Raw genomic sequence first — 24,255 nt, 5'->3', positions numbered from 1 at the left:
ACGTAGGACTGCGGTTCCTTTAAACCCCGACGAAACTGGTATATATCGATTTTCCCTTTTTCGGTTTCCAAAAAAAAAATGGACCAACAAAAAAATAAGTTACACCATAATTATTATTTTTTTCAGAAGATATATGATTTTGATGCTCGTTGAAAATATGACCTGAACATGTGAGTATAAGTTGAAAAAAGAGCTAAAATCATGGAGAAAATTAGGGGCGAGCATGGTTTCAGGGGTTCAGATTCTAGGATATGGGAGGTAAGTTTTAAGTTCTAAAAATTGAGAAATCTGTTCCGACGGATAGGTTTCAGGTTCCAGGTCACTTAGAAGTTGGAACAAGTCTTTGTGTTTTTCATGTTCCATGTCTTCGCGCGATCCTACGTCATTCCATGGTATTCAATAATGAGTGTCTAATCTGAAACTACTAATATGAGCTTCCATTTTCGATGATATCCATGACTAAGACTTTTACTTTTTTTAACGTTTTATATTTTTCGCGTTTTTAATATAAGTTGTGATAAATAGATTGTAACAAATTGTGGTCATTAGAGGTGATGATTCACTGCAATCGTTCAATCAATAATACATGTAAAGTTTAAGTAGATCCTGAAACCCATAACAGGATAGGTTCCGAATTCCTGTGTATGTAGGTAGGTTCTAAGTTCCAAAATTTAGGGAACCTAGGTTTCAGGTTTCAAGTGGAACCTGGACTGAACCTAAAACCGCTCACCCCTAGAGAAAATGATGCCTTTCGACCTCCAGCTCACTGAACTTCCAAAACTATGATGGGCGAGGTTTAATGTCCGAGTCAGACATTCGACTAGTAATGTGTCGGCGTCCGATCCCGACTCCATGCATTTGTGCGAATGTCCGCTCTATTGATTCCGATCCTCTTTAGACTTTTTGCACCTTTCCTAAACATACCAAACTTAATATCTAGACGTCACAACTCGCTTTCTTAAGCGAATCGAACTCCAACATCATCTAATGTGTCAGCTGAGGTTGATTGTTCCTCCATGTTTGAGCAAAAATTCGAGCTCCAAGACAACATAACGTGTTGACACCAAAAAATGTGCAGGTGTTGTAGGGTGCGAATGGTAACCATTCTGCTCCAGAAAATCAAATTCTTGCCAGAAATTGATTTCTAGAATTTTTGCCAGAAATTGATTTCTGGAGGAGAAATCTGTTTGGTAAAACATGACTAATTCTGCTCCAGAAATTTGTTTTGATTTGTTGATTTTTTTTGCACCTAAAAAATTTAAATTTTACTCAAAGTGGGTGGCCACATGTATTATAAGCCATTCTGTAAAGTTTTGAAATTTTTTATTTTTTTTAATTTTTTTTGGGCACCTAAAAAAATTTAAATTTCACTCAAAGTGGGTGGCCACAGGTATTCTAAGACATTTTGTGAAGTTTTGAATTTTTTTATTTTTTTATTTTTTTGGGCACCTCAAAAAATTTAAATTTTACTCAAAGTGGGTGGCTACAGATATTCTAAGCCATTCTGTGAAGTTTTGAAATTTTTTATTTTTTTTTTATTTTTTGGGCACCTAAAAAAATTTAAATTTCACTCAAAGTGGGTGGCCACAGATATTTTAAGCCATTTTGTGAAGTTTTGAAAATTTTTATTTTTTTATTTTTTTTGGGCACCTCAAAAAATTTAAATTTCACTCAAAATAAGTGGCCATAGGTATTTTAAGCCATTTTGTGAAGTTTTGAAATTTTTGATTTTTTTTTGGCACCTCAAAAAATTTAAATTTCACTCAAAGTGGGTGGGCACATGTGTTTTAAGCTATTCTGTGAAGTTTTGAAATTTTTGATTTTTTTTATTTTTTAAAAAAAAATTCACCAAATTTCATATTTTCCCGAAATTTGACTTTTTTTATTTTCTGGAAATTTTTATGAATTTTTCTAGAATTTTTCAATTTTTATGCATTTTCTGAAAAAAAAAATTGTGAGAAAATAGGGAGAATGCATTCCGAAATCAAGAAGCTACAAAAAGTAGCTTCTCTTTTTCTTACCAAAAACTCATTCCGGAATCAAGAATGCATTCTGGAATCAAGAATGCATTCTGGAATCAAGTATTTTTAACAAACGCATTTTTATTCTAGAATGCAAAAATCGCTCCAGAATGCATTTTGGAAATTTTTTAACAAACGTCATTCTGTTCCGGAATGCATTCCATGCGCACCCGTAGTCGACAGTTTGGATGAAAACCTGTTAGAGGTACAACAGGAGTGAAAATTGGGCAAGTGTTGAGAATAATCAGTCAATAAAGCGCAACCAGTTGACAAGAACATCCAATTCTGACCGACAGAGATGTCAACAAGCAGTGGCTAAGTGCTGAATCGAAGGAGTCGATCCAACGATTGAGTAGTGAAGTCGATGTAACCGCCAAGATAGTGGAACCGATGTAACTGTCAAACTAGCGGAGTCGATATAACCGTCGAGTGATGAAGTTGACAATCTCAAATGTAACCGTTTAATATTTTTGAATAATAAGAGCCATATCGCGCATGTTTAATTTTTTAGTAATAGTTGATTGTGGGCTATAAATACCTATGTTGTATCGTTTGTGAAGACCCCCTAATCAATTATGGAACTTAACATTCTTCTACAAATCTTTATCTTATCTTTTTTGCAATTGACATTATTGGCAACGATTGTTCTTGGTGTTCGTGCTTTAAATTTCTTATCATTTTGTTGTCCTAAATCAACAAAGGACCTTATGCAACCTTTAGCGATTCACATCTATCAATCCATTACACTCGAAAGATATTTTGTCTTTTCGATGAAACATGTGTATGTATGCATGATGACATGATAATATGTTAAAAAAAAAGTGGCAAAATTGATGCGGGAGCATCAAATTCTAATTAAAGTTCACTTGATATTTAAGCAAGCAAAGGGAGAATTCGATCACAGCATGATCTGGTGGGTCCAATAAGGAGAATACATTGAAGATGGGGGATAAAGGTTCCTTCAGCTGGATCAAAGACTAGTAGAAAAATGTTTCTTAGTTAGAGTTTATTTCCTAATCTGATGTTTCCCAGTTTGATATTTCCTCGTAGATTACCTATTTTAACTTTTCCTATTTTGATATTTCCTAATTTAAGGTTTTCTAATCTGAAGTTTCCTTGTAAGAAGCAAATTTGAGAGTTGGTAATATATGAGAATTTCTCTCAAGTGAGTGTTTCTTTTGGTTCTTAATCCAATCCGTTGGTGGTGAACCTTCAAATTCTTTATCATTAACCGGTGGAGCAATGCTTTTTGCTTTGCTGATGAACTCTTCTATCTCAAACTTCTTTTTTCCGCAAATACTTTTCTTTCAGTGTAATTCATTTTGCATTCTCACCCAATCTTGCCACTCATAAAAAATAACGTGCAAATATTCATGATGATATGACAACATGACATGTTGGATGACACTGCATGAACATGCGAGATGACGTGGCAACATGACATGTAAGGTGACATGACATAGGCACATTCAAATGACATGACATAGACATAGACATGCGAGGTAATGTGGTAACACAAGAGAGAGTATGCGGCATAGACATATAGGATGCAAGGTATAGACCAATAGGCGTGGCATATCCTGGGACATGTGATATTGTGAATGCAAGTTCTTTAAACTTGTGCATAGTCGATATTGCCATAGTCGGGCACGGTGAAATTCTATGGAAAATGCATCAATTACTTCCCTTCCAATCTTTTCCATAAAGAAGAAAAAAAAAATTTCCATAAAAATCAAGCTTCCTAAAATGGGATTTGGAGATGAAAAACATTGTATTTTATGAGGATATGTAATTTGGCGCCAAAAAGTCAAAAAATTTAGAAATAAGTCCACTGAAAGTTTTAAAACTTGTCACGAAAGTACAACAAGTTCTAAAATTTGTCAAATTGGTGTAATCAATTCCTTCCGTTAACTCTGTCCAGCTTGACTAACTGAATACGCTGACATGGCTTTTTATTATTATTTCATCTCTCTTACATGGTGTTGACATGACTAAAACATGAAGAACAAGGCCGAAACAACGTTATTTTGATCCACATCTGATTTTTAATCTAAATATATTTAAATTAGATCTAGGTGAGGGTCGGCCAGGGTCACTGGGCCTCGGCCAATGACTAGTGACCCTGGCCGCCCGAAGGTGAGGGCCTACCAGCCCTTGCGTAGAACTTGGGCGAGGGTTGGGGCCCTACCCCTAATCGAGTGAGGGTCGTCGACCCTCACGCAAATTTGGCAGTCGAGAGGGCAAGGAGGCGATGGTGTGGTGAGGGTCAGTTTGGGTTGTCAGGCCTCAATTAATGGTTGGCGACCCTGGCCAACCGTGGGCAAGGGCTTGTCAAGCCTCAGCCAAATTTGGGGGAGGGTCGCAACCCTTGCCCAAGATTCGCGCGAGGGCCAACAAGCCTCACCTGCGGTCAACTAGGGTCCCCGATCAACACTCACCGCACCATTGCCAGCACTTTCCGACAATGGTGGGCAGCAACAGCAAGGGCCTCAAGCTATTCTGCCTTCCTCCTCCTTTTTTAAATTTTATTTTTTTAATCTAATTTAAATGATATTTAGATTTAAAAATCATATTTGAAAATAACAACGTTGTTTTGGTCTTCTTCTTCATGTTTTAGCCACGTAGAATATCGTATTTTTTTAAAGTTTTAAGACTCAATTATACTTTTATGACAAGTTTTAGGATTTCTAGTGCACTAATCCCAAAATTAAAAAAAAAAAGGATATGTTCACTAGAAGTCCTAAAACTTGTCACCAAAGTACAATCAAGTCCTAAAACTTGTAAAAGGTGCAATCGAGTCCTAAAATTTATCAAATTGATTCAATCAAATCCTAAAGTTAACACCGTCTAATTTGACTAACAAAAAATGCCGACGTGACTTTTTTATTATTTTTTTATATCCTGCGTGACGATGACGTGGCCTTTTTATCACTATTTTAATATTAATTTTATTTAAATTAAATTTAAAAATAAGTAAAAATTTAAAAAAAAATAAAAAAAATAAAGGGAGGAGGAGGACAAGCGGGGAGGGAGGGCTTGCCCTCCCCCCTGCCGCCGCTACCCCACCATCGCCAAGAGGGGCCGGCGAGGGTGGGGGGACGGCAGGCGAAGGTCGCTGAGCCCCGGCCAGAGGCCGACGACTCTTGCCAACGGCAAGCGAGGGCCTACGGGCCCTCCCCCAGATCAGGCGAGGGTCGTCGGCCCTCGCCCAAACCTGGCCAAGGGTTGCCAGTAGCTACTGACCCCCGCCAGATTTGGGGGACGGCCGCCACTGGCGGGGGTTGACTACCACTAGCGACCCTCAACTAAGTCTAGACAAGGGCCGGCAACCCTCGCTCGATCTGGGCGAGGGCCTGCAGGCCCTTGCCAGGCCCTAGCCGGGGACCGTCGACCCCCGCCTGCCGTTCCCCCACCCTCACCGGCCCCTCCCGACGATGGTGGGGCGGTGATGGCGGCGGTGGGGAGGGCAAGCCCTCCCTCCCCACCTGTCCTCCTCCTCCTCCTTCCTTCTTTTTTTTATAAAAAATTTAGCTTATTGTTTAAATTTAATTTAAATAAATGTAGTATTAAAAATCAAATTTGGGCTAAAACGACGTCGTTTTAGCCAAGTAAGAGAGAGAAAATATTAAAATAAGCCACGTCAGCATTTTTCGTTAGTAAGTTTGACGGTGTTAATTTTAGGACTCATTTAAATTAATTTGATAAATTTTAGGACTTGATTATTTTTAAGACTCAATTGCAATTTGATAACAAGTTTTAGGACTTCTAATGAACATATCAAAAAAAAAAAAGCCAAAAATGTCAAGATCAATGACGAAAAAGTAAGAACTTAAATTTTTTTTTGAAAAGTCATAGAAAGTATGGGTGAGCAAAAGAACCGGACCGAATCACTGGACCGTGTGTGCGTGTGTGTGTATATATATATATATATATATATATATATATATAATTTTTTAATTATTATGTTTCAAAAATCTAATTACTAATTAGACTACCATGCTTCTCACACTCTCTCAAAACCCTAATTCCTCTCACACACTCACGCTTCTCTCTCATAGCTCACTCTCGGCGCTCACCAGTCGCAGCCTCACTCGCTGCTCAGGACTCGAATCACTCCTCTCGCACCCTCGCTTACTCATGAGTCACAACGCTCATCGCTCCTCTCATAGCCACGCTTCCTCAGAGGGGAATCAAAGCAAGATTTGGGACTTCGTCAGCAATTCTCGGATTTTTTTCTTCCCATCAACCTCAAATCCGCCGTTTGGCCGTCACAGTAAACCCTCGTTCACCCCTATTCTTGGTTGTAGGAACTCAAAGCAAGTTATTCGCATATGAAGCTTTGTAGCCATTGCTCATATTCGTAAGTGACGCATCTTGGATCTTCCTTGCGCTAGCTAAATCGATAATTGCTGCTAGGAACGCTTCCTCACAAGATCTCTGTTCGATCTTTATCCATGATAAAAAAAATCGTGTCTCTGAAGAAGCCACGACTGATCTCTCTGTCTTCCTCTATTTCAAGGCCAAAAGTTCCGAGTGATATAATAGTTAGTTATAGCCTCGGTTCCACTTATTAACCATGTAAGATTGAATATCTTGTTATAGGGAAAATTACCAAAAAAGTCCTAAACCTTTTGCAATCGTGCCAATTCAATTCTAAACCTTTTTTTTTTTGCCGATTCAATCCTAAACCTTTTGCAATTGTGCCAATTCAGTCCATCCGGCCACTTTTGGCCGGCCGGCGCTGACGTGGACGATGGTCGGCTGATGTGGCAAATTTTAATAAATATTTTTATTATTTTTCGAATTTTTTTTGGTCTATCTTTTTTTTTTTTCGCCTATCTTCTTCCCCGGTCGCCGGTCCGGCTACCGGCGAGAGGCTGAGGCCGGCGAGGTCCACCTCACCATCGCCGGGCGAGGTCGACCTCGCCATGGCCAGGGCGAGGCTGACCTCGCCCAGCGACGGCGACCTCGCCCAGCGACGGCGAGGCCTCGCTAGATCTGGGCTCGACCTCGCCGTCGCCTGGCGAGCTCGACCTCGCCGTCGCCTGGCAAGCTCGACCTCGCCCGGCCATGGCGAGGCTTGACCTCGCCCAACGACGACAAGGCCGCCCAGATCTAGCGAGGCCTCACCGTCGCTGGACGAGGTCGACCTCGCCCTGGCCATGGCGAAAAAAAAAAAGAAAGAGAAAAAAATAAAAAAATTTTGAAAACTAATAATAAAAAATTATTAAAAATTGCCACGTCAGCCGGCCGGCGTCCACGTCAGCGCCGGCCGGCCAAAAGTGGCTGGATGGACTAAATTGGCACAATTGCAAAAGATTTAGGACTTAATTGACCAAAAAAAAGGTTTATGACTGAATTGGCACAATTGCAAAAGGTTTAGGACTTTTTTGATAATTTTCCCCTTGTTATACTTCGTGTCATTCTGTTTTGGCTTATAAATCATTTCTCTTCTTTCACGCTATTTCGTTCATGATCCAAGTATATTTCATAGCTTTCGTGCACACCAAGTTGTTTTTGAATGGGTTAGGGTTCAAAACTTAGTTTGTTAAAGCTTTGTTTTACTCTTCAGACAATACACATAATATGTTTGACCAAATGTCACTTAAAACCGACAATGCAATAGTTCTTGAAATGTCACGATTAGTTTCATGGATCCACTTGGGACCGGATCAGACCAGTGGTCCAGTTTCCAATTTGTGAAACTAGCCCTTAATGGAAGGTTTCCAGGGTGGGAATCGGCTCACCCCGAACCGATCACCCACAGTAGAAGGAAATCAAAGTATGGGCATTTGACGGTTTGGGGGTGGCTGTGCTGCTTCCAAATCCCCGACAAGGGCCCCACGACCCTCACTGCGAGCATATGCGGGCTCCTACCACCACGCGAGGGTGATGACTATGAGGAATCACCAAGTTGCAAGGACAATCGCTGAAGTGAAGCTTCATCCAAAGTGCAAACATAGCGTTTGGGATCGAGAGTCGCAGACAAGCAGCTTTGCCACCATCGCCAATCGTGATCGAATGTCGAGGAAATATGAAAGAAAGAAATAAAAAAGAATTAGTGGAAGTAGAGGGAAATTCAGCTACCGTTGGAGCTCCCAAATCCTTTCGAGTTCACTCTCCTTTTTTTCTTATCCAGGATTATGGGCGTGGAATATAAGCTCATGAAACGCCGTGCAATTCCCATGAACCAATTAAGTCCAAACTTTTGACTTGTGCAAGTTACTTGCACACAATTGATGGGATTCAATTTTACTCTTCCTTCCAACACTTTCCAGCATAAGAAGAGGGCAATGTCCTCAGGATCTCACCGTCATGTTTCCCAAAGTCCAGTCTCTCAACAGCAGTGTTCTAAATTTGAACTTAGATTTTTGGGAGCGAAGAATATGGTGGAGATCTGAACTGTGGGTGTGAGCATTTGAAGGATAGCTGAATCAGTGATGCGGGAGCATCGGAACTTGGAAATTCCATTAATCAATTCACAATCCCGACTGAAGCTTCATCAATCAATCGAGCCGATTTAATCATCCCGGCAAAATCCAGATCCAGCATAGTCCACCAGGTCCAAGACATTCAGGATAAGGTTTCTACATCTTAAAGAGTCTCAAATGATAGTCGGTGTCTTCATTACAAGATTGAAGTGTCAAAGAGTCTTCATTATAAGGTTGAAATGTTAAAGAGTCTTCTTCATTGCAAGGTTGAAAGAGTGTGTACTAGTATTTATTACAAGGTTGAAGTGTCAAAAAGTGTGTGCTAGCATATATTGTCAGAGCCTTAGATCAATGTCTTAGTTTGGATGTGTAATCTCAAATGTAAAGGAAGGTAAGGGGCATAGGATAACCATTCTGTTTCTCTATTTTTTTATTTTTCTTGTTCTCAGGAACAAGTTTAGAACAGTAATCCGTTTGGTAACACAATTTCATTTTTTTATTTCTGGAACAAATTTCTACTTCAGAAACAGGATTGAAACGGAAATCAGAAGTAAAAAATTTTCGCGTTTTTATTTCTGAAACGGAAATAAGAAATAAAAACTCTTTGCATCACTTGTCCTCACTACTAGCCGGCCGCCCATCCGCCGCCCACTGTTGCCGCTGGTCGCCTCCTGCCGCCGTTGGCCGTCGTTCTCTGCCGCCTGCTGGTCGTCCTTCGTTGCCGTCCGCCGCCATCCTCCTCCACCGGCCGCCTCCCGCTGTCTACCTTCCTCCGCCGCCCAACGCTTATCGCCTCCCACCATCAGCCTTCGCCGGCCGCCTCCCATCGTCGACCATTGCCGGCTGGCTCTAGCCGTCCTCCGCCGCCTCCCATCACCGCCCAACATCGGCCACCTCCCGTCACCGCCCAACATCACCCACCCGCCAGCTACCTCCCGTCGTCGTCCTCCACTGCCGGCCGCCTCCCGTTATCGTCCTCATTCGTTGCCCAATACCGGCCACCTCTCGCCGCCGCCCGCCTCCCGTCATCGTCCTCCGCCGCCACCCGCCTCTCGTCGCCGTCCTCCGCCGCAGTCCGTCGTCCTCCGCCGCAGTCCGTCGTCCTCCTCTGCAGCCCAATGCCAGCCACCTCCCGCCGCCGCCTGCCTCCCGTTGCCGGTCGCCTCCCGCTACTGCCCGCCGTTTGCCAACTCTCGCTCGTCGGCCAATAGGGAGGGAGAAATTTTGTGTCGTTATCAAACGAATTTCTATTTCAGAAATAGAAATTTTGTATCGTTATCAAACGCATATTTTGTCTTAATCTATTTCTGATCAGAAATTGATTTCTAGAATAGAATGGTTATCATTTGCACTCTAAGTTTGTAATTCATGAGATTTCCTCCTCAAAAGAGTGATTTCCTTCGATTTTCGATTCTTTATACATTGATTTGGTACTGACACTTAAGTTCTTTATCCTTGACTAGTGAATTGTTCCTTTTACGCCTTAGCGCGGAGCTTTGTCTATCACAACTTCATATTCATTCATAAAACACTACATTTTACCTCTATTTCGCAATTTTGGCTACGCCACATTTTGATCATAAGAAACAACACACTCCATCAAATGCATTCCAACAAGCACTTCTTCATGCATTTTCTCCTTTAAATACTTATAGCATCCTACTCTTAGCCCAGAAAACGAATTTTATAATCCCATCATTCCCATCATGCATCAATCACTACGGTTTAACTTAATTCAATCGATCGATGAAACCTAAGATGAGACTGAATTTGTAATTCGTCTAGCTAGGGATTTGAAAATGGAATTATGGTGCCATTAGTGAATCTGTAACTCATTTAATTAGAAAATTGAATCATGTTGCCATCAGTCGGCCCATACCCCTTGCCCTTGCCTTGGCCCTCGCTCGCCATTGGCGAGGGCCAACGGTCATCACTGAGATCTCTGTGACGGTCACTGACCCTTGCCGGTGGTGCTGCCAAACCCTTAAACCCTTGAAGCCTCACGCCATTAACGAATCTGTAACTCATTTAATTAGAAAATTATTTAAGAGTATAATTTCTTGCAGAGCACAATTGTGCGATTAGATCGTAACTTCGACGAGGTTGACTTTAGGTCAAAATCCTGATAAAAAATTAGGCGTCTACTAATCAGCAAGACTAACCAAGAGATGACAGTTATTTTATGAACATTCGGCTTGAACAGGATTAGTCATTGCCAAGCTCCTTTTGAGTCCTCTACTTCCAATGGTCCTATTGACAAGTATTGTCGGGAAATATTTCAAGCATACTTATTTTCTAGCATCTCCATAAACCATCTCGTGATTTTGATTGATATATCTAGAATTTCCATGAATCATCCCAGCACAGGCATGGGAGTCTCGGGCTTAACTTTCAATGACCTCAGCTTGAGAGTCGGGGACCCGAGCACAGGCACTAATATTCGGGGCCTAGGGTGCCAGACTTAATGGACCAGGCATGGGTGCCGAGGACTCAGGCTTGGCGTCCTGAGACCAGCCTTAATGGACCGGGGCGCGGTAGATGGGGTGTCAGCTACGGCCTAGATGAACTCAAGCTAACATGCCGAGGTCCCGAGCCCAAGCTTGATGGACCCTAGCCCGAGTGTTGGGGACCCATCCCCACTACCAAGGGCCCAAGAACGAACATTGAGGTTCCCGTGACCCAAGTGTGGAATTTCTAATCCAAGCACTAATATCTAGTCATATTTTGAAAACGATTTCTGATTTTTTTAAGAGAAAATCATTTTCCTAAATTTTAAACCTTAATTAGCAAAACATTTTTCGTTGATTAGGAAAACCGTTTTTGTTGACTTATTTTCCTAAACGACCAAACGCCGAAGAATGGGACACAAAACAATCGGAGCCTTATGTAGACAGGCCATGTTCACACATATATACTCATGCCCAAATCACACCGTCAGTCAATTCACACATAAAATGACAATAAACGTATATTCATTGATTCTGGACGTGACGCTCCTGAAGGTCAGGATATTACGTGGAAAACTTGCATAACCGATTAACTCGATACTCTATTAGTATCGAGTTGAAAACTTCATAAAGATGTGCATCTATTTACACAGACAAAGTGAACATATGCAGAAACTTAAAAACCTGCATAAAACAGACAACAGATGAATATAAAAAAGGGGGATGTGAGAAGCTTAATTCTACACAAAAACAGAGATAAAGGGGAGTCAAAAAACAATTTGGTGGTAAGATCTGCAAAGAATGTACAAGAGGAGATCTATGGAATTGAGTTACACTCGAATGTCTGTCCATCTCTAATCCAAGCAATGGATTTGATCAATTAGTGAGACAAACACATGATGATTTACAAGTATACACGAACTATATACATCAACTGCATCTACAATCTGCAAACTAAAAAGCCGAAAACATCTAGCTCGCCATTCCTCCTGAAGATCCGGATCTTCTCTCCTAACTTTTCGGCACTAAGGTAAGACTAAACTCTGCAATGCAACTACCTGAAGCATATCACTCCAACCTGTATGTACAATTGCTGGAACGAATAGAAGAAAAGAATGATGAATGAGTGAATGTTTGTGAAGGGTAGGGCCAGAAGAAATCGAGACTAGAAAAGCTTCAGAGGCAACGGTTTAGAATCAGGGCTAGATGAATCAAAAGCAGCAGGTTCCAGGCTAGAATACGAAGATGACATAGGAGATTTATCGCAATTTAGGGTCTGTCTTGATAAGGTCATCTCTTCTTTCCATGCGAGAGGACTGTGCCAAAGAGCTACGAGGAAGGAAAACTTGGTTTCTGCTGGAATGGTTCAAGACATATGACTCTTGCTTGCTCCTATTTCCATCACGATCCTCATAAAAATGCTGCCCAGAAGTAGCAATTCCTGAACCCCTTGAGAAGCTTGACTGTAGATATAGGAAAATAACCAGAATAGATGGTCAAATTAGAGTCTCAAAGCAAGATTTAACCACAGGTCAAACAAGATGACCAGTCTACCACAAATAAAACTGCAATAACAAGGACATGGAAACATATCCTCATACTACCGTCCTCTATCTTTTCATGAAAGCAATGGTTTCTCATTTATTCGGAAGTGACTTCTCTTGATCATGCTAAGAGCGAAAGAAAGAGGGTCTTTTCAACGGCATCGAGGAAAACCTATACAACAATTCATTTGCAGAGGACTATAACTGCAATCAGGTCAGCTGCACACCTGTATAGGCCGGATTTGTGAGAAAGTTGGTACTTAAGGCCCAATTACTCCAAGAGTAGAAATCAACTGTTATTATGTTAAGTAAATACTTATACAGGTATTTTTATGAGATCTATTAAAATCTAAAGGGACAAAGAGGATAATGAAATCACAGAAACATAACTATGAGAGGAAAGAACAGTAAAGGATTAAAACACCATGTTAGGAAAGGGGATAGATCTGTGGATTCGTACCTCATGCTGCCGCCCAAAAGTAACACCAGAAGATAAACGACTTTGAAAATGTGAAGGTTCACATGTCACCTCTGGAGAGGGACGGCATGAACCTTGGTGATACACATCAGGTGTGCCAAGCCGTGACCTTGGCTTATGACAACCACAATGTTCGGGAGTCTTACACGACCTCAAATGAGTTGATTGCGATACATCATGAGATAGTAAGTAGTATGAACTGTGATGCTCCTCCCTGCACAAAGCACTCCAATTGCCCGAGGAAGTAGGCCCACTGCAGAAGAATTGATGGTGATGTAAGTTGCAAGATGATTTGGATAGAGAACGTCCCATGCATGGGGAACTTCCAAAAGGGAGATATCTGTGAGAAGCCACATTTTCTAAGTGACTATTATCTGATAGCCCCAGATAAGGTGTCATCATGTAGTCTTCAATTGGTATTCCCTGCCAAGCTGCAACATCCAACAGCCTTTTCTTATCAAGTGACTCGAGCCCCAGGCCCATTACCAAGTTCCAAAGATTTCTCTGTGCTTCCCGTTGATTATGAATCACTTGATCCCTCATTGCAATTTCAAACTGAAGCTCAGTGTTCGACATCCCCTACATAATGGCACTACAACTGTAAGGTTCACTCTGGTACTTGACAGCAAGAGTGAGATGAGCAAAAATATGAAAATTCTTATCGTCGTCTTGCATACAGAACGTGAAGTTGACAGTACTCTTACCCCGGGCAACCCATTTATATGAATACTTATACAATGATAAAATGAACGTTGCCGTGCCACTGCCATTAGGGTTTGGATTTTAAAGAGTTCTCAGAAGTAATCAGTTCATTAACTGCACATTATTTTCTCTTTGCACCTAAGCTTTATTACAGAAAAATACAATTAACAACAAAAGACACATTATACCCTCAGTCAAAAGTGTTGCAAATGCAGGATAACTCACCAAGAGCCGGTACTGACTAAGAATACGCAAGTACGTTTTGTTTCCATTATAACAGATTGCTTCATTAATCTTCTCTTGTAGCTCAGATCGATGCTTCTCATTTGCCTCAATTTCCTAAAGAAGCAAAGGTTATATGTTCAAATACAAAGTACAACACTTATATAACATAGACAGTAGACACTTTAAGTAACAGTGACCGAGGAACCACCTTCTGATAATTGAAACCAGCTTCGTCATTGTCCCGGATGTTATCAAGAATTACTTGTCGCCTAGCTCTCAAAGCCTCAACAACTGGACCATCCTTTTCAATTACCTGTGACACAGGTAATTAAAATCTCACCAGTACTATTATTTTCTAACTAGCAACTAAGGAATAATGATCCTTGCATATGACAAATTTGTCAACTAATAGTAAATTTATAAGTCAATAATATATGTCTTCATCAATACAGTTCATCCCCATCTCATGTTACCGATTAATAGAATAAAAAGGCAAAGGCTGCTATTAAAGCTAACATACAACAGACTTTCATAGATTACAAATAAAATGAAAGTATCCACTTTATAAAGGGGAGCAAGAATCGTATCACGTTCTTGCAGAAATATTCCAATTAGCCCCCTGAAGTGGGCTTGTTTTCTCAAAGTACCCCCTACACTTAGCTTTGTTTCAAATGACCCCTATATACTAGGAGAAGCAATGCTCATTGCCGGTGGAAAAGTGGCTGGCCATGGAGCATGTGCATCTCATGTGCACAGTTTTGTATCATAGGGGTATTTTCGTTCGAAACTAACAAACTGATGCATGTAACGTACACAAAGATAAATTAAAATTAACATCTACAAACCCTAAAGACAGAGAGGCAGTGAGAGGCAGAGGGGTAGAGGGCGGCACAGGAGTTGGAATCGTCAGGCACCAATGAGGGTGCAGCATCCCTCGCGGTGCTTGCACACGTACTAGCTGCAGCCACCATTGCCACAGATCACACCCATATAAGAGATAGATAGAGAGAGACAAACAGAGAGAAGTGGATGATCATGGTGACACAGTCTCGAGCTTTAAGCTTGTTGTGGCTGCTGAGCTGTAATAGTTTTGAGAGTGAAAAAAGGGAGACAGATTTGAAAGCGTTTTTCTGTCACAAGATAAATTTTAATTGATGGTCTTTGCCTAGAAATTAAAGAGTAAGGGTTTCAAGTGTTGATTAATTCATAATTTCAGTTTCAGAGCGCTGAGCACATTCTTTTTGCATTCTCAAAGATCAAATGTAACATAGGAGAGCCTACAGGGAATTCAATGTCCATGGTCATGATGATGGACCATGGAAGTGGACACAGAGAAATCCAGGAGAAGAGATGATGAGCAGGGGAAGGAAAATCCAAGAAACTCTTGACAAAAAATGGTCATCTTACCCTCCATTCCTGCACCACCATCACTGCTCACCAAACTCTATGCTTTCCCTATGCTCTCCACTGTGGCCACCCAATCATCAATACTTCTTCGATCAAGACCATCTTCAACATGCACCTTTGCCGAGTACCACATACACCAATCCCATTAACGGCCATCTTCCTCCTTCAGCGATCACTCATCAGTCATTATCTTCAGCCTTCACCCAATTATCAATGTGTTCAGATGCGTCTTAACTTTCTCTCATTCTCTTTAAGGGTGTGATATGCAGCCATACCGACTACAGCTTGTTCACCCAAACCCAACAATGACTCCTAACCCTCCTTGTTGCATGCCAACAACACCGACACCGCCGCTTCCCCCTCCTCCCATGCCCCTCTCTCTTTCTAGGGTTTGTGGTTCAAATTTTAGTTCTCTTTTCAAATTTCTTTTATTGGTCTATGGATGAAAATACCCCCATGATTGTGCAAAATTGTGCACGTAAGATGCACTTGCTCCATGGTTGGCCACTTCTCCACCAGCGATCAACATATGGGGATAATTGATACATATTCACCAAGTAATAGTGGGTCATTTTTAGACAAAGCTAAGTTGAGGGGGCACATTGAGAAAACAAGGCCACTTCAGCAGGCTAATTGGAATTTCCCTTCAGTTCGAGGTTGCCATTCAACTACCTAATCAGTCTCAACTAAGAAGCTAAACATGCTAATTAAATTTGAGATAAACCGAACCAGCCCAAAAACTTCAAGGTGGAAGTTTTCCAACCCTTAACTGAAAACCAAAATGAGATGAGCCAAAAGAACGACTGAACTAAATAGAAGATCGCATGAGGGGATACACTGTTGTGAGCGTGTGAAAGTTGTGTTTCTGAGAATTCAAGTTGATGGTTTTCAGGAATAAGGAAAAGGTCCTGTTGAAGTGGTTGGTGTGACAGTCTGGTAACAGATAACATCTATATTCAAACCGTCAAAGGATATTTTATGATCGAAATACTAAATTAAACCCATAACCAGGTCAAGCAGTTCACATAAGAGCTAGCTGTTTCTCCACCTTGCAGCTTGCAACAAGAACCACAGGTTGCCCAAGATCAGAACTGGGAAAACGGGTTAGAATAAAACCACGTTCGGTTTGTTCAGGCCAGCAGGCTTAGACTATCAGGTTCAACACAAGCAGATAGTTCGTTTAAAGAGGCTATTTGATAAATCTTGATAAGGCTAGGTAATTGGGACATCGAAACTAATTTCACAAGCTGACCTGTTGTTTTGCAATTGCATCATCCAGATGTCGGAGCTCAGCGCGGTTACGAAGATTAATCTCCTCAAGCTCAAACATTGCCTTTTGTAAGTTTATCCTTTCCTGAACGTTTTCACTGGTTTCTTGGCTCAGTAAATTTAACCAAGACAACTCATCATCTGCAACTTTATCAGTAGGTCTGACATTAAGTTGGGACTCCTTTTCAGCCAATTCCTTCTTCAAGCGACAAACCTCTATCTACAATATCAAATTAGTTGAATGAGACTGCATATTGTAGTCAAGTGAAACACGTAAAACACAAAAGAGCAAGGAAAACCTGAAGACTGTCAATCATCCGCTGGTAATCTGACACGTGGGTGTCAATTGTGCCAATATTTTTCTGAAAAAAGAAAACACCCATAACATGAACTACTAGCAGTAGGAGTGACAATTCAAGCAGAATAGTCTAGCCCAAGATGCACAGATCACAAAAAAGCAGCATATTGCAATTGAATAAGAACCAATGAAACAAAAGAATCAGTGAAAATGAACTAGTTACACGTGAATAATATTTAACATGACAGAATATCCAATAAAAGGAGGGAGATCAGTATAAGAAACGGTAGAATCCTAAAAATTGAATTTCACTTCAAAAATGTCAAGTGATGTCATAAAATGAATATCAGATAAAACAAATGAGAAAAACTCATCAACAAATTATGGTCATAAAATAAATTTATGTCGACGGAATTCAAGGCCTGCACAATGTTCATATGTGTGTCTATCTAGACTTTCTAACCTGAATATGTGTCTTTATTTCCTTGGCTCGGTCAGCATACTTTAAAGTATTGACTGTGTGATGATATTGACTATCAGCAGGAGATATTGTAGCCACCATAACTGTTTGAGAGTTACCACTCAGACCATCTTTAAGGATCCGTGTCAATTTGCTGTAAGATTTTTTATTAGATGTGTAAGCAAAGAGAATCCTGACTACAAAATGATGAATCCCACCAACCTATTCCGATAAGGAACGTAGGCCAGGCCCTTCTTTTGCTGTTTCCCTAAGGCATTAATGCAATTCGCTAATGCAAGAAGCGAGCGGTTAATATTAGCTCCATCTCTGAGCTTCTGCCCTCCATTGTTTGTCTCAGAAGCTCGTTCACTGCCAGCAAGATCCACAAGTGCAAGTTTTCCTTGCATTACTTGATTTCGATACTTGTTCTTCTGTTTTCTTTTCACAATAATCTCCAGAACTGCATGTGATCTGTTTTTAGAAAACAAAACATCATAAAACAGCCAAGGTTTATGAAACAACATTGGAGAAAGTATTGTAGCGGTTACTGCAATATTTTCTTTGAGTTGAGGATCCATAAGCAAAAGCCATCACCAATCACAACCAAATATCTATACTTCAAAGGCTATTAATCTGTAGCTATCCCTCATTTATCATTCTGCATTTCATACATCAATTCTGATTTTATTTAAGGAAACTCAGTCAAAATTATTACTATAGGTATAAAACAATCAAAAGAATAGAAAAAATAATTACTCAGTAAATTGCTATACAAGGACACCAACCACATCTCATTGCATGGAGACTACAATAAAAAATATAATGGTAGCAGTGAGCCGAGTTTCGAACATTAAACTTTAAAAAACTTAGAGCAAGAAGGTAAAAAACCTCAGCCCACAATCAGTTACGTTTGTTAGAGAAGTATTCTTGTCATCCACTTTATGAACAAGAATACTTCAACCTTCAGTTGAGGAAAATTATCCACTACAAAAAATAAAAACGATAAAACATAAAGCAAGAAGATAAACATAAGTCATGTGCCTTCGTTACCTTGACGATGTTGCATTAGCCTCTGTGCTCTCTGTTTTTCTTCGGCTGTTTCCCAGATTGAGAAGTTCAAGTATCTTATCCGCTGAGTTAACCTATTTTCAAAAAATATATATATATAAGGCCGTATTGACAGGAAAAAGTTGGTGCTCTAAAAACCACAAGCATGGTGTACATTTTACATGTGAGTGAGATATTAATAAGCAGCCAAATGAGCTTGAAAGATTGACACAATTTGGCGACACAAGGAACCGATATATGATGAACAAATCTATAAATTAACTGCAACTGGATGGTTCAAATGACTGAAACATCAAAGAGCTTTGCTTATTTGGCATCCATACTCTACATTCAACGTTTAAAAAAAATGGAGACAAAGTAAGTCCTGCCCCCATAAATTGAAGAGGAAAATACATGTTTATTTTTTCTTTTGCTTTGTGCCTGCGTTGTCACAACCGATACCAATTTCTCCTGAGTTTTTGTTGCTGCTTAATTTTTTGCTTTGAATTGAGTTAGCATGAGATATCCAATTTCTTAAAATAATGAGTATAACACTCAGAAGAAATTGTTTAGCATCAATCTTGGCCATTTAATGAGGATGCATCGACCAAAGAGTTTCTCAACTTTGCAGTCATAATCCTGTTCTAACTGTTTAATCCGGAGGTGGCACTAAAAGAAGACTCCTCGGAAAATTTATTGCATTAACTAAGTATTACATGCTTCAGTTCAGACATGACTTGATCCAGGAAAATACTAACACTACTAGCAAGAATTGGCAAACTGATGCAGATTCTAGAAGAGCGGAGGCAAACTAAGAGAAAATATAGTTTATAGGGCAATGTGATGCAGAGAGTAGAGCTAAACTATGTTTTTTTCCAAAATTGAGCTGGTCACATGTGAGAGAATCAATATTTTATAAACATCCAGGTACACCGTATGCCTCCATTTATATCTGCTTTGCGTTGCCATAACCAAACAGAAGTTAAAACCAGTTAATATCTTCATTGGTAGAAGGCCAACAAAGATGATTAAGAAAAAATAAATTGACTGGGAAAGTTCCACAAGTATCGATCAATGCATTGGTCGTTGGACTAAGTCCCTCACAAGTAAATTGAAGGATTTGCGAGTAGGGAGGCCAACCACCCACTCTGCAGCCCAGCTAATATAGCAAACAAAAGCCCTAATAAGCAAAAGGAAGTTCTTGGCAAATGAAACTTGTAAACCAGAGAAAGAAGAAATCCTTTTCTTTGTCGGTAATAAAGAAGTATCCTAAATGCTTTAGCATAGAGAAAGAGATATACGCATGACCGGTTCCAGATAACGACAGAATGCAAGACACATTATGCCCTCGGGGTGTGCAACCAGACCGGGTTTACCCGGAAACCTGACCGACCCACCCAAAAAACAAGTCCAGGAACCGGTTCCCGTTAGAACCGGTTCCATTTTTTGGGAACCGGTTAGAACCAGTCCGGTTTCCGGTTCCAAGTGAAAACCCACCCGGACCGGCTTTAGAACTGGTTTTATATGGAGGTCCACTTGCAATTTTATATGGCCAGAATTCAAAGCATTCTATCATAAAGGATGAGGGAGGTGATCATTATTTGCAGATACTCTAACTCAAGGGCTTGTAAGCATTATAGGGAGCAATTTCCTTTTTCTTAAAATTTTTGTTCTGTAACAAAAAAACTACATATCCAACTGAAACCTATGCTGTTTTATCACGTCCATTAAATTATTGGGACTAAGATAATATGCTTTTGTATGAATACTTAAGATTGTTTGCATAGTCAAACTTATAACCTTTGATTTGAGTTATAAGTTTTCCTATTTGCTACCCGGAAAAAATGAAACCAAAAAAAGGAATAAAAAAAAAGGGGTTCTCATGTAGACCCTGTAACCGGACCGAAAAAACAGACTAGGTTCCAAAACAGGGTCCAGGGCAAACAGGGTAGGTTTCAGGTTCCAAAAACTAGGAACCGGTTATAACAGGGTCGGTTTCAGGTTCCAGGTTTGGAACCGACCCACCCTAGAACCGATCACCCCTATTATGCCCTACTCTTTCTGCTTATTCTGTCTTGAGGCCGCCAATAATGCATGCTTTTTTAAGGCAACTCCATAAACAGAACGATTTTAGGTACCTCCATAAACAGGATAAATCATCAGCTTTAATCCAGTGATTCACAGTTTATACTCAAACAGCATTTATCATACACATATCAAAGAACAAGGAAGAACCTTTATTGACTTCAAGCCAGCAACAACTATTCCTTTAACAGGATCCTCCCTGAGTTCCAGATGACCTGATGATTTCTCTAGCAAATCAAAGATAACCTGAATGCACTGAAATTAGCTGAACATGTCCATGCCAACCATTGTGTAAGGAAAAAGAGACCAACTTATCAGATCAAAATTTTATCCTTACTTCATTGTAAACTTCAAGGTAGGAACAGTTAACTTCAAACTCATCGGAACTAGTGTCCTGCTTGATAAGGTGAAAGATTGTATGCAAGCTAAGAACCATAAGTCCTGGGTCATTCTTAGTTCCAACCATTGTGTATGTCTTTCCACTGAAAATTTTTGAGGGAAAAGAAACACAGGGACTGAATGATCAATACATCATCAATCCATATGATCTCAAGGGGACACAAGCTGAATTTGATATGAATCTAAGCTACACAGGATGGTGTCACTACATGAGCAACAACCAACAAGGCGCTTCATGCAATTTAATCATGCCCAAATCTATGATCCAAAACAGTGGCTATACAAAGACAGAAACTATAAAGAGCAGATTCTTACTAGAAAGAGTGTCACTATATGATAAGAATTGCGAAATATGGTAGCGCAGTTCAAGCAATATAACCAAAAAGAAGCTTTCATATGCTTACTTTCCCTCTAATCACATTCAATCAGTTATTGCGACTATTTAGAATCTTAGACACAGAACCACTAGCATCCATAATTCCAGTATCCATTGGAGATCACATGTCAAGAAAAGCAAGCTCCTCTCTAACAATATTTTTGTGAGAGCAAGAAAATGGTCAATCACAAAAGAAATGAACAGCTACACCCTTTACCCGAGGTAATTGATTTTCAGCTTTATCTTTTGAGTACGGGCAATACTACATGATGAGGGAATCTAATTTGCCAGCAAATCGATGAGAAGCGTAGTCATTCAATGGTAATATTAAGAAGGAATTACGGACCCAAACCAAGTACATCCACATAATTCGACTTTAGCAATTCCAGAAAGCAATATCTTTGCGGCATCAAGTCATGATTAAATTACTCACAATAAGACTAGTCATTTTGATGAAAATGAAGATCAAATTGGGACAAAGTTAGATTAGAAGAACAGAATCTAGCAAAGCATTCCACTGCAGTTTTACTAGAGGTGATCATGGACCTAGTAGCCAGTCGAGCCAATCTAGGGCCGGTCCACCCAAAGGGAAAAATGAACGGGTCTAGCCAAGCAACTCCCTTCTTGAACCCAACCCCCCAGGCCTGGTCAATTTAATGGCAACAAAAATATTGATTTATTTTTTATATGGCACGCCTGGAAAAGATTTTTAGGCTCAGCCCGCGTATTAATCAGGTCTGGTATCCAGGGTATATTTTCCAGAACCGTGCAGAATTCAAACTTATCTTCAAAACCAACAAATTTAAGTTTACATTGTTTTACTAGATAAAATACTCTCGATTTCAAATAAATGCAAGCCAAAAGTATTTAGGAAAATTTTGCACAATATTGCTGACTGCAGCTCCTAAATTAGCAGCCTATACTTAGACAAGTGCAATTCACTAGGAGGTTGGTCAAACTATAAGACAAGGAGCCATGTTCATGGCAACTAGAGAGTAGAGAGAAGTCTTGAAACTAGACAAAGGCTACAGATTACACTATATAACAAAAGCATACCAAAATCATAAGCTAAAAGAAAAGTAAATTTATCAACAGCAGAACTCAGCAAAATGATCAACGCTACCATCATGTTATTAGATAGATGTACCTTCCAGTCGAACCATATGCAAAGACGGTTGCATTGAGACCTTGAACAACTCCAGCGATTGTTGAAGCTATACATCTCCTGTACACGTCCTGGATATCATTGACAACGTTAAAATACGTTCATAATACGAGCTATTAGGCAAGACACTAAGTACAGATCAACATGCGGCGTAGGCTAAGACGTAAGAATACGAACGGGGGTGCAAATGTTTTTCCAATATTTCATGTCTTAGTTAGTAGCATGATCCTGGTGCCAATTAGTCAGAGAAAGCAGAGACGAAAGCTTGCAAGTACATCCACGTCAATCACGAGCAGCTGAGCAGACATCGAAAGGATAGATAGACAATTACGAATGCAGCATACCCTATTGGAACAATCAGGACCGAATGCATGATCGAAACAATACTTCTTCTCTTTGGTTCGGTTCTGTATGCGGTCAAGGTAGTCCTTAGACAGGTCGGGATCTAGCACAAGAACCTCCTGCATTGCCAATCCACATTAGATTCTCAATGCTAGCATCTAAAGTTAACAACTTCGAAGACTTAGACACGCCAGGCGCACATTAGACCTCACTACTTACTCACCTTCCTATCGCTAACTCTAATGATATCGCGGCCGTAATCTCTCCGAGCAATGGGCCTACACTTAGCAGCAACCTGATGCCAAATGCAGAACACGAGATTCAGTTTATTCGGAAAAAAAAAAAAACAACCCCAAACTATCGCAATCGTCACCGAATCGAACGAAGCGCCCCGGAAACCGAACCGTTAAGGTGGTGGCGGTCCTCCTGGCCGCAGCAGCAGGAGCCTTTAAGCTGGGCATGTTGCACGGCTCGCATCAAATCCCGCTCCTATTTTGCACCACCGGAGCCGGACACCATCTCAACATCCAACGACTGATTGATTGCCCACGCGATCGGGGGGGGCGGGCAAAAACCCCAAAACTCAAAATCGAATTTTGAAAGCTCCGCAACGTCGAAAGAAGAAGAAGAAGGAAGAAGAAGAAAGAATCAAGGAAAAAGATCGGAAGGAAAAGTCGCCGCCAGCTGGCTTTCCGTTTCCGGAGCTGATCAGAGAGAACCCGGCGCCGAATCTCAGCAAAACGATGCGGGACCAGTCCGAGCAGGACGATCGCGGGAGCCAAGGAGAGTTCAGTTCAACGCAAGATTTCCGGGGAATTTCCGCAATGTCGCGGCGAGGGGAGCGTCGCCTTCGAGAACGCGCGCGAGCGATGAGGCTACATTTGAACCCCGGGGGGGCGGAGGAGGACGGAGGAGCGATTCGAAAATTGAACTTCCAGACACGAAAAGAGGAGGGGAGGAAAGCTCCGGAATCCGAGAATGTGGAGTCCGAGAGAATGCGAGAAAGAGACGAGGAGGAGGAGGACGGAACGGAGGAGGGAAGCGCGCGGTTGGTCGAGCTGAATATTAAATTCTCTCCGTCCTGTCCGTCTGTTTACAAGGAGAAGAAGAAGAAGAAGAAGAGGGGAGGGAGGATCGGCTGCTTCCGAGCGAACGGTGGGGTGGCGCATTCAATGCCCGTCCGTCCGTCCGGTCCTTTTTAGAGAGAGAGAGAGAGAGAGAGAGAGAGAGAAGAGGGGGGGAGGTGGAAGCGACGAGCAGGAGGAGGAAGACGACGAGGAAGAAGACGAAAAGTCCCCCCCCCGAGAGACGTGGAGCGATGGCGACCGTTGATCTCTGGCTCTCTGCTTTTTTTTCTTTCCTTTTTCTTTTCGGGGTTCGTTGGTTTGGGAGTTGGTTGACGGTGATGGGGGCTTGCTTTTTCCTTCCGTTGTCTTTCTCTTGTTTTCTCACGATTGGTTTTTTCTTTTTTTTTCTTTTTTCTGGATGTTCGACATTTGGAAGAGCGATTATTATTATGGTCGGCAGGGAGGGGATTGGGATTGGGATTGGGATTTGGG

At 41.0% G+C, this 24,255-nt stretch overlaps 1 protein-coding gene across 3 annotated transcripts; it reads right to left on the bottom strand.

Annotated features, from left to right (window-relative positions):
* Positions 1-11,664: 11,664 nt before the first annotated feature.
* LOC115685245 (kinesin-like protein KIN-8B) lies at positions 11,665-23,726 on the bottom strand. Of its 3 annotated transcripts, XM_030610277.2 has the most exons (15): positions 23,101-23,725; positions 22,920-22,991; positions 22,699-22,815; positions 22,337-22,425; positions 20,752-20,896; positions 20,565-20,660; positions 18,333-18,424; positions 17,505-17,753; positions 17,286-17,436; positions 16,824-16,886; positions 16,508-16,744; positions 14,057-14,161; positions 13,849-13,962; positions 12,904-13,500; positions 11,665-12,362 (listed from the first exon to the last, which is right to left on the bottom strand). In XM_030610277.2, the coding sequence occupies exons 1-15, from the start codon at positions 23,155-23,157 to the stop codon at positions 12,159-12,161; spliced, it is 2,388 nt and encodes a 795-aa protein (XP_030466137.1). In that variant the 5' UTR covers positions 23,158-23,725; the 3' UTR covers positions 11,665-12,158. The 3 variants fall into 3 exon arrangements, with proteins under 3 accessions (XP_030466137.1, XP_056171724.1, XP_056171727.1); XM_056315749.1 differs by lacking the exon at positions 13,849-13,962 and having other exon boundaries at positions 23,101-23,726; XM_056315752.1 differs by lacking the exons at positions 20,752-20,896; positions 22,920-22,991; positions 23,101-23,725 and having other exon boundaries at positions 22,699-22,817.
* Positions 23,727-24,255: the final 529 nt, after the last annotated feature.

This window comes from Syzygium oleosum, unplaced genomic scaffold, assembly GCF_021117445.2.
Source record: "Syzygium oleosum isolate NSW1041296 unplaced genomic scaffold, Sole_v2.1 Sole_v2.01, whole genome shotgun sequence".
Lineage (NCBI taxonomy): Eukaryota > Viridiplantae > Streptophyta > Magnoliopsida > Myrtales > Myrtaceae > Syzygium > Syzygium oleosum.
This window is presented reverse-complemented; position numbering and strand designations above follow the sequence as displayed.